The sequence below is a fragment of the Sinocyclocheilus grahami genome, unplaced genomic scaffold (assembly GCF_001515645.1).
Source record: "Sinocyclocheilus grahami isolate Dianchi unplaced genomic scaffold, SAMN03320097.WGS_v1.1 scaffold1009.1, whole genome shotgun sequence".
Classification (NCBI taxonomy): domain Eukaryota; kingdom Metazoa; phylum Chordata; class Actinopteri; order Cypriniformes; family Cyprinidae; genus Sinocyclocheilus; species Sinocyclocheilus grahami.
Window position 1 is genome coordinate 140,286 of NW_015506188.1, and position 11,189 is coordinate 151,474.

Here is an 11,189-nt window from a genome sequence, read left to right on the forward strand (position 1 = left end):
CACTGCACTGACATGGTCAACACGAGCGTTTCCTCATTTCAGTGCTAGCGCGTCCGCAGCGAGCCAAGCTCCGGAGGAAATACCGTCCGTCAAACAGACACGACGCGGCTTCATGACGGATCTATGCCAGGTACGTCCCATAATTCAACCGATTCTTAAGGTTACAGGGGATTTGGCATGGAATAGGCTCTTCTATATGAAAGTAGCGGGATAAGAGAAAATCAATTGTGAACATATGTCGCAGTGCATGATAGAAGTTAATAATACAAGGAAATGTACACTAATTTAATCGTTGCATCGTGATCGTGACACTTCGGGGCTTCCTAGGTGCGGAGCTCAGAAATACTAGCAGTGGAATTAATATCAAACAGACACGACGCGCGAGAATGAGACACGAACAAGTTTCCACACGCAGGTCTCGGTCGTGTTCTGCACAGAGTCGACAGGAGACGTTCGATTTGGTTATACTGTATTTTAAAATTTTTTATTCGATTTCGTTTCATTTCATGTGAGATTTTCTGTTATTGTCAGACCAAAGCAAAACGGAACAAAAGCAAAAAACTGGCTGTTTAAACGTTCACTTTTATTCACATTTGCTTTGCTCACAGACTGCAAATTTCTCAAGACTCCTGCAGTGTAAAAACCTTGTGCGAGTTTCAAAACTGGCAGTTGACAGCCACAGACTTTATTAATGAAATAACCAAGAAACACAGATTGTTGCATAACTAGTTAGTGATAGGTGCTCAGCACCAGATGTACCAGGTTCTGGCTAGTAACCCTCCCAGGCCCTGAGGGTAAACAATTAGACCCGATCTTTCTTCTGGATTTAGGGTTTTTCAAAAAAACAAGTGTTTAAAAAAAAAAATGCACGTTTATTTGGCCATATTTGGTTTATAGCGCATAGATTTAGCTGAAAGCTGCATTGGGAAAGTAGGCGTTACTGATTGCATGTGTAAGTTTTTCCTCACATTGTAAAACAAGTTGTCAGGTAACCCAACATGTGATTTATATGATAACATCAGATTAACTGGTTTTATTCAAGTCAAAGCTGTATTTTAACATTACTTATTCAGCCTTCGGGTTATATTGGGATTAAAAGTTCGATCAAGCAGAAATTTTGCACATTACCATTTTACAGTTTAGGTAAGCAAGGTAGGCTATAGGCTCCTGTATGTCATTACATATTATACATTATACATTTTGTGTATGTGTGTGTGTGTGTGCGCGCGCGCATAAAGTGAAGCTGAGTTTAAATAGTGGGTTATATGTGTTTGCTGTGGTAGTTTGCTATATATATATTCCAATGCAAAAGCCTCTAAAAGCCATCTTGGTCAAAAATGAGATAACGATACTGAGTGAATCAAGTACTTTCACTTCACATGCGCTAAATCCCAGCCTCAACCCATTCAGAAGTACACATAGAAACCTATACATAAAAGCCAGAAAGAAATGTTTATTTTAAAGAAAAATGTCAGATGTACTTAGAGGCTTTTTTCATATATATATATATATATATATATATATATATATATATTTATTTATATTTATTTATTTTATTTTATTTATTTAGTCATTTAGCAGACGCTTTTATCCAAAGTGACTTACAAATGAGGACAACAGAAGCAATCAATTGTAGTATTAAACATAACACTAAATTGAAAATAAATTTAAATAAATGAAAAATTTAAAAATTTAAATAAAAAATTAAAATAACACTGAGCCAAACACCAAAAAAACAACGTACATGTTGTTTGTACGTTTGTATACACACATACATATACTGTATATATATATATATATATATATATATATATATATATATATATATATATATATACACATATATAATTCAATATATATATTATTTCATTTTCATTTAGTTTGTTGAAGTAATAAAAAAACTAAAATGAAATAAAACTAAAACTTAACAAAAGACCTATACAGACAATTTAACTAAAATTAAAATAAATAACAAATACAAATAATACAAATCAAACAACAGTAGTTTATCAGTAATCCTAAAAAATAACACTGCCAAACGTACATGCTAAAAAACAACAACTTACTTACACATAGTAAGAAATGGTTATAAAAACTGAAACAGAAGTGAAACAAGTTGTAGGAAAGAGGAGAAATAAAAAGCGATACTATATATATATATATATTGGTCTTGTCCATTCTTAGACATTCTTTCCCCATGATTTGCCATCCATTTTTCTCCCTCATTGTTTTCCTCATTAATGTTGTTCTGATTCTGTAGCTCTGGGACTTTGATCTTAATCAAGGATGTGATCATTATTTTGGGCGTTTTATGGCTGGAGATCTGATCCTAGATTCAGCAGGAAGTTTTCAGGTTTTGGAATTGCTCATCAAGTTCTTTCTTTGATCTGATACAGAAGGGAATGGAAGCAAGCTCACGCTCAAATTTCAGAACTCACTCACTTAAACCCGCAGGCGCAGTCACTCACACATTTGACTCAACTGAGTTTACAAAATGAAGTAGCTAACATATTCAGCGCATTTTCTAGACGGACAAATATGACTGCTACACTCGCGTCTCACACAAGAGATGTATAGAAAGCCATGCAAAGTTAAAACAGTTTAAACTTTTAGAAAACATGTCACGAATTTGTGGCGGTTTATTCCTTTTTTACTGCGTATCATATGTTTTTAAATGCAATCTGCGTAATGGGCGATTCGGCTCTTTGTATTAAGCAATGCATAAATATGTGATGCTGTTTTGTTCATAATTGTTTATGCAATTTACGAAATTATATTTGATTTATATGAGTTAATTTAGATGTAATGCATGTTTTTTATAGACAGTTATTTCCTTGCAGTGACAATTTAATGTGCTGCATTATTTTGCTCATTGTGCCCTCCTGTGGCCTCAGGAAACAAGCCAAAGGTTTAACCTATTTAATCTGCATATAGAACAATAGAAATGAGATATTTGTAAAATTTTCATTTTGTGTTTGACTGGTAAAACTAAAAAATATTTGTTGTTTGTCTCAATAAATTGAGTTCATTTAAAAATACAGTGGTTAAATGTAAAAAAAAATTTTGATTGCTCTTTGTTTTAAAAAAGGTTATAAAAATGTCAATAATTATCGATACCGAACGATATGAAACATTATATCGTTGATACATTTTTTTAGCTATATCGCCCAGCCCTAGGTGACATTTTGGAAAAGAACTCTTGATCAATGCAGGCTTTCCATCTCTGTTCCTTTCCCTCTAAACACAGTTAATGCGTACTTTAAGCAACGCAACCAACATGCGCTCTAAACACTTTAAATATCCAGTGTGCTCTGTCAACTTCAGTTTGGCACACAGAAATATGTGCTGTTGTCTTTATCATCACAGAGCAATGCAGATGGATTCTGGAGCACGAGATGTGTGTTGTGATTGCATGTGTGTGTGGCATGTGTCTTCTAGATACAAATGTTTGATTGTATCTGTGTTATGTAAAATAACTTTTTTCAAAAGATACTCCCCGAGTCCCTTGATTGTTTTTTCTCTTTCTGCTTCTAAGCACTGAGCTCTGATTGGCTGACTGGCTATTCCAGACACTGTTAGACTATGATTAAAAACACTTGAATTAATTTTTCTAAAGAAAACGTGTTTGGTTCGTTTCTGTGTGAAACTAACAGCCACGGTGTTAGATAGCTGCTTGCTAGGGTGTCGTTATATGGTTGCTAGGGTATTGCTAAGGTGTTCTTGGTTGCTGCCATTGCTATATGGTTGCTAGGGTGTTTTGGTTTGTTGCTTTGGCATTTCAGGCAGGTTGCAAGGGAATTGCTATGTGGTTGCTATGGTGTTTGGAGTGGTTGCTAGGGTATTTTTTGTTGTTGCCAGGGCATGCAATTTGGTTGCTAGGGCTGTATTGTAGCTAAGGTGGTCTGGGTTGTAGCGAGGGCATTTCTATATGGTTGCTTAGGCATTGCTATATGGTTTTTAGGGTGTTCTCTGTGTTTGCTAGGGCATTGCTGGGTGGTTGCTAGAATGTTCTGTGTGGTTGCTTAGGCATTGCTGGGTGGTTGCTAGGGCATATTGCTAGGTGGTTGCTAGGGTGTTCTGGTTGCTAGGGAATTGCTGGGTGGTTGTTTGAATGTATTCTGTGTGGTTGCTTAGCCATTGCTGGGTGGTTGCTAGGGTATTCTAGTTGCTTAGGCATTGCTAGTGGTTGCTAGGGTGTTCGGGTTGCTACGGCATTGCTAGGTAGTTGTTAGAATGTGTTCTGTGTGGTTGTTTAGGCATTGCTGGGTGGTTGCTAGGGTGTTCTGGTTTCTAGGGCATTGCTATGTGGTTGTTAGAATGTGTTCTGTGTGGTTGCTAGGGTGTTCTGGTTGCTAGGGCATTGCTATGTAGTTGTTAGAATGTGTTCTGTGTGGTTGCTTAGGCATTGATGGGTGGTTGCTAGGGTGTTTGGGTTGCTAGGGCATTGCTATGTGGTTGCTAGGGTGTTTTTGTGGTTGCTAGGGCTATATTGTAGCTAGGGTGCTCTGTGCTTTTGTTGTTGTGAGAACATTAAAGCTGCAGTCCGTAAGTTTTGCCTCTTTGTCGCCATCTCTGTTTAAAAATTGGAATTGCAGCTGTGTGCGGAATTATCTAGCTTGCGTCGGCACGGCTCCAGCGAGGATGAATTTAATGTTCTGAAGAGTATGTGTGGCAGTCAGTCACCGCACCGGTGTGGATATTTACTGTACTTCGCAATCACAGATTCTAGCCTACATCTTGGAATATGACCCAAATAAGAATTTTCACCGTATATTGCCATCTGAACAAGTAAGCAACAAGTTTACCACATTTGTTCTGACTAACTGAGGAAAAAAGCATTATCATAAATCTCGCTACCAATGGTGATTAAATCTAAAGATCAGTTAGCTCATATCAAATCGTGCAAATTATTATTATTGTTATACTTTATTCTCAAATGATTAATGTTAACAACATCAGCATTGGTGAGTATGAGTAGTGTGTATTAGTGTGTAGATTTTAATTTCTGCACAGCCTAATCTAATTGTCATACTCTTTAAATTTCGTATTAAGACATTAATTTAACCCAAAAAGCAAATTATGCTCCCTTTGAATTGATTTTCTTTAAAATACAAATCTTTGTAATCCCAGGCTATCTGTAATCAGAAGCACATTTATTACTGGAATATAATTTAATTTCATTCACATGTGTTTCATAAACACATAATCCTTTCTGGATTACAATCCGCCATCAAAATGATACATTTAATTATTCTGGCTGCTGTGAGAAAAGGCTATAAACGATCGACCACCTGTAGGATCCTCACATCCTACTTAGCGTTACTTAGCGTTACCTACTTAGCATCCTAGCCTAGTAGCCGGGACAACTTCTTTATGTTTACAGAAGTGACGTAATGACGCAGTGCCATCCTCAAATTTCCCGCAAAAACCTACCCGTACCACTCAAATTAGAAAACATTATTATAAGCTAACCGTTGTGAATCAGGCTAAAGTAAGGCGATAACACTGGCTGGTTATGTACTTGCTCAAATATTGATTTCGGATAATTTTTAACCAAAAGAAATTACGGACTGCAGCTTTAAGGTTGCTAGCATGATTTTATGTATTGCCAGGGGATTAATGTTTTCGTCGCTAGGGTCCTCTAAATGGTTGCTAGGGTGTTCTGGGTTGTTGCTATGGCATTATTAAGGCTTGTTGTAGGGGCGTTGCTATATGGTTGTTAGGGTATTATGGATATTTGCTAGGGCATTCCAGGTGGTTGCTTGGGCATTGCAGGTGCATTTCTATATGGTGGTTGCTATATGGTTGCAAGGATATTTTGGTTCATTGCTAGGGCATCTTGGGTTGTTGCTAGGGCATTGTTAGGGTGTTCTTGATTGTTGTTTCCAGGGCTTTGTTGTAGTGTTGTCAAAAGACCCGGTACTTCGGTACCAAGTCGGTACTAAAAAAATGAAAAGGTTACGGTACCAGGTTTTTTTAAGTAGCGGTGGTACCGAGTACCCGGTCAACCCGGTTCTTGATGCGCTATCTGAAAGGTGCATGGCGACATCAAAAGGAGGAAACACACCAAACTAAACAAAACACTTTTAAAGACAGACACATTGACACAGACACAGACACATCCCATACATTGATTTATTTGTGGCGGCTCGCCACAATATCAAAACTGATCGCCACAAATAGATTTTCCAAAAGGCTTATTTGTTGAATAAACATGAGCACTGCACGAGTGCACGTGTCAAAGTCGAAACCCGGTGTGGGTGTTTTTATATCACTGTATTTCTGAAGGAAACCGACTATCTTCAGAAAATTATGGATGTAATTTTCATTTCATCTTGCCTGTAATGCCTGAGCAGCGTTTGTGAGCGTAGCGCTTATTTGATTACAGCCATTACTGGGGAAACCTCTATCTCTCCCGCTCTACAAGCGCCTCCTGCTGGCAGAGAATGAATTTGCATATATATGCCGCCACAAATAGAGTGCAAGTCTGTGGGAAACACCGATGAAATAAACCCTGTTATTAGAGTAGTTAATCGTTAGCATAAGCGCGGCTAACGCTAATATAATGAGTATTAGAATGAAGTTTCTTTATTAACTATTTAATGATCCTATAACTTTTATTAGGGTAAAAAAACAGGAGGACATGATGATATTTACTATTTTTACACACCAGAGGCTTTTAAATGAATTGTGAATCTAAAATATGCGTGTTAGTAAATGTACAAATGGTTAACGTTGTTTGTGTCATATCAGTCAGAAAAGGTTTTTTTTTTTAGCTAACTTAGTTGTTATTCTTGGCTGAATAACTCTAGAAGGTTTTCAAAAGCCCTTAAAAATTAAATATGTACACAGTTTGGATTAAATGAAAGTATAGTCAAATTTTTTAATTAGCATGTTTTTGTGTTTTGCTTTGGTATCGAAATTGGTACCGAGAACAGTGGATTTTCACTGGTATTTTGGTACCATGACAACACTACTTTGTTGTATGGTTGTAAGTATGTTCAGGCAATGTTTCTAGAGCATTTCTATGGTTGTTGCTAGTGTGATCAGGGTGGTTGTCAAGTGTGAAATTTGCTACTTAAGATCTAGAGTTTGTTTATTACAATAAAAGAAATAATAATAGCAATGCTTAGTCTATGAGAGAGAGTCTACATGTTTTTTTTTTTGTTTTGAATTAGTGTTTGCTCACCTGCAGACGCAACAGATTTGTCCAGCTTGTATTCAAATCAGATAAACTGCCATTTGCAGTTGCTCTCACATTCCATATTTTCCACATTCACAGCACATTTACATTATTTACATTGATTACAATGCAATGTGAAATAATCCACCTTCATACATTTTCTCCTCTGAAATCGATAAATGATAGATTATATGGGGGGGGGGGCAGGCAAACAGATATTTTTTTGTTTGTCTTGTCACTCCATAAATAATCTTTCTCCTCCCAACTCCTCCTCATTCATTTTCTCATTTCTTCCTCCCATAGTGACAAACTGTGTAAGCCATTGAAAACTAATTACACCACACCTCAGTGTGGGGAATGGACTCATTATTTAAGAATGCATTAATATAATCATGGAAGGGTAACTGAGGTCTGGGCAGTTTTCCACACTATATTCATGCTCTATGTTGCAAATTGTGACCTAATGGTTTGTCCACACTTGGCTGAAGTTTAAAAGACTGTCTTGTTTACATCTGTTTGAATTGCCAGAACATTTAGTGCAACATTCTTTCTCATGTATGTAGTTCTGGTGTATCAGATGGGTTTGGATTCCAGATGTTTACCCTTTGGGGACTCATAAATGATTTCCAGATATCTCTCCTTTTCTGTTCCCATAGTATAGTTGTGCTGTCAGATCAGCCTTTAAAGTCATGAAATGCTTATTTAATGTAAATGATCATGCAAGTTTAGTTAAATTCTGAAAGAAATGTTTTCTATTTGTTTAGAGAAATAGGCCACTTACTACCGTCCTGTGTTTTATAGGTGTGGACCTAATGCTAACTCCAGTAAGAGAACTATACAGTAGCCCATAGCTTGCCTTTGGACACTGACAGACAGAGGACACTGAAGAGACACAGCAGCATGGCTGTCTTCAAGCTGGATAATGTTGAAGATCTGTATGCGATTGGAAATGTTTTGGGAAGGTAAAGAGATGCACAGCTGTTTATTGTCTGTCTTATTCTCTTTACTTAAAAAAAAAGATGTATCAGATGACAGTATCATGGTATATACTATTGTCCAAAAGTTTGGATCATTGAGATTGTTGTTCTTTTTTTTAAAGAAATGTATACTTTAATTCAGCATGGATCCATTAAATAGACAGTAAAACAGCAAAAACCTTTACGTTGTTACAATAATAATAATAATAATAATAATAATAATTCAAATAAATACTGTTCTTTTGAGCTTTCTATTCAGTGAAGAATCCTGAAAAAAGCATATCATAATTAAATGTTTATTGAGAAAATCAGCATATTAGAATGATTTCTGAAGGATCATATCACACTAAAGACTAGAGTAATGATGCTGAATATTCAACTTTGCCATCATAGGAATAAATTACATTATAAAATATTGGGGGGAAAAAAGTTAAATTGTAATAATATTATACACTGTTTTTACTGTATTTTTGCTCAGATTAAGTTAGCATAAGAGAGGTTTTTCAAAAACATTAAAAACTCTTACCAACCCCAGATTCTGAATGGCTGTGTATACCAAAATATTGATCTAACAATAATATAATATAAAAACAATATGATCATTTTCATATATATTGGTATTTAAATAGTATTTTAAAGGCACTTCAAAGAATATTTTGGTATTAACATAGCAACATTTCCAAAATATCCATTTTGTAAATATTCAAACACAAAACTAATGAATTATGGTTCTTTTTTTTCTTTTTTAATGTGGTTCTATTGCTTAATTATTACATTAAAATGAAACTACATGAAAAACTTTAAATAAAAAATAATAAAAAAGTGAAAATTAAAATAATTTACAGTGCCATATATACAAAATTCTTACTATGTACATTATACAATAGGTTCACTATACAGTCATTGTACTGTATATATGATTATCGGTTTTGACCCTTTTTAGGAACACAGTTGAATAACTACCTAGTTCTTATCTCCATTCATTCTGTCTATTGCCATCCTAGTGGTCACTTCGGGCAGGTGCGTGAGGTGCGGGAACGGGCCACTGGTGTTCTGTGGGCGGGGAAGTTCCTGAAGCTGAAGAAAGGTGCAGGAAGCAGGCTGGGCCTGGAGAGGAAGAGTGTGGAGAAGGAGGTGGAGATCCTACAGAGCCTTCAGCATCAAAACATCATGGCTCTCAAAGATGTTTTTGAGAGCAGGGCAGAGTTGGTCCTCATCATTGAGCTGTGAGTATGTGTTTGTTTTTTAAATACAATACATAACAGGGGCGCGGGAAGATGTTTTCGGTTGGGGGTGCTGTGTGTGTCCGTGTTGGGTGAAAGGGAGGGAGGGGGGCTGGTGTTGTTTGGATGCCGATTTTGGAAAGTTTTTGCTGGGATGGGCTTTTAAAAAAATCTGAAATTTGCTTTTGCGCCATTATCTCCTTCTATTAAAGTTAATCTTGTTCGCATTCTGTGTCACGTGTTCATGAGGATTAGGCTAATCATCCCATATAGAAAACATCACAAGTAAAATTTATCATGTTTATAAAGATAAACATGGGTTTATTATAGCCCACTTACAATTTACATTTCAGAGATCATTACAAATAAATGATTAAATGCTAAAACTGAATAAATTTAAATGAACAAACTTGGCGTTGCATTTGCAACCATGTGAAAACAGGGGGTGCTGCAGCCCCCTCAGCACCCCTACTTCCCGAGTCCCTGGTACATAAAAGAATATGGCGTAAACACACCTGAATGAAGGTGCTGAGAGATTGTGTTCAATAAAGGAATGATGATTCTATATTGAAAATAACAGAAAGTTATCAAATAATTAATATCACCATGTGAAATGTCCATCGTATTTCACCTAAAAATAAAAAGTAAAAAATATAAAATATATTTTGCATGGCCTCTTTTTAAATTATAATTTTTTCATGACAATTTAACATATTTTACTCCCAAATTCACATTGCAGTTTTTTTTTTAATTAAAATCAGCATTAATTCAATTTAATTACAGTTGCACTTTACAATTTAAATACTGTATTTAAATTGAAAAAAAATTGCATTACATGAGAATAAGAGTTTTTCATTGTTCTATGGTTCATTCTTCTTTCATGTTGATCTTACCTTTTTTGTATATAGCATAAAGGGCGGCGAGCTCTTTGATTTCATTGCTGAGAAAGAAAACCTCACAGAGACGGAAGCCATTGAGTTCATGAAGCAGATTCTGGAAGGTGTCAGCTACATGCACCAAAAATACGTTGCCCATTTTGACCTGAAGGTAGGCAGGAAGCCCATTTTTATGCTAGCCTCCATCTAAGTCAGAAAACCGAACCAATTAACCACATGCACAGTTTCAAATGACCTTTGAAAGTAAATTTTTACTCTGTGTGGCAAACATGTCTCTTCCTATAAAGATTTCAAAATGGTAATGAGGAAGTGGACTGTGTACCTTTCTCACCCAAGCTGTCACCTCTGACCAAAATAAATTTGACACTTCGAACACAACAATATTTATTCAGACAAATATTTCGATTGCGTTCACATTGTGAAAATCCTTTAAATCCACTACATTTATTATATATTTAAATATCTGTAATATTTATTTATATCTGTGTCATCAAACCTTACTGAGCTTCTGAAAGAAACCTTACCAGTATTTTACTGACCTAAAAAATCTGTGTAGAAAAATACCTTGGTTAGGGTTAGATGAATTTCAATACAGGTTTAAAGGGGTCCTATTATGCTTTTTCACTTTTTCAACTTTAGTTAGTCTGTAATGTTGCTGTTTGAGCATAAAAAAGATCTGCAAAGTTGCAAAGCTCAAAGTCCAATTCAAAAGGAGATATTTTATTTAGCAGAAATCACTTTTCAAAAACTACAACGATCGACTCGTTTGGACTACAACGCATATTTTCTGGGATTTGTGATATCACAAATATTGACGAAAGGGACGAGACCTGGTTGAGCTGCACTACAGAAGGCAACGAGTGTTATCACTATGTCAGAGACATGCTAGCTTTCCCAAGGCAGACAAACT

At 35.9% G+C, this 11,189-nt stretch overlaps 1 protein-coding gene across 1 annotated transcript in view; it reads left to right on the plus strand.

Moving 5' to 3' along the window:
• Nucleotides 1–11,189, plus strand: part of LOC107565569 (death-associated protein kinase 2-like) — a 20,205-nt gene continuing 9,016 nt past the window's right edge. Inside the window, exons 1-4 of the mRNA XM_016250814.1 lie at nt 1–130; nt 7,985–8,145; nt 9,165–9,386; nt 10,292–10,430. Coding sequence (XP_016106300.1) covers nt 8,084–8,145; nt 9,165–9,386; nt 10,292–10,430 — 423 coding nt within the window. The 5' untranslated portion in view covers nt 1–130; nt 7,985–8,083. The remainder of the gene's footprint in view (nt 131–7,984; nt 8,146–9,164; nt 9,387–10,291; nt 10,431–11,189) is intronic.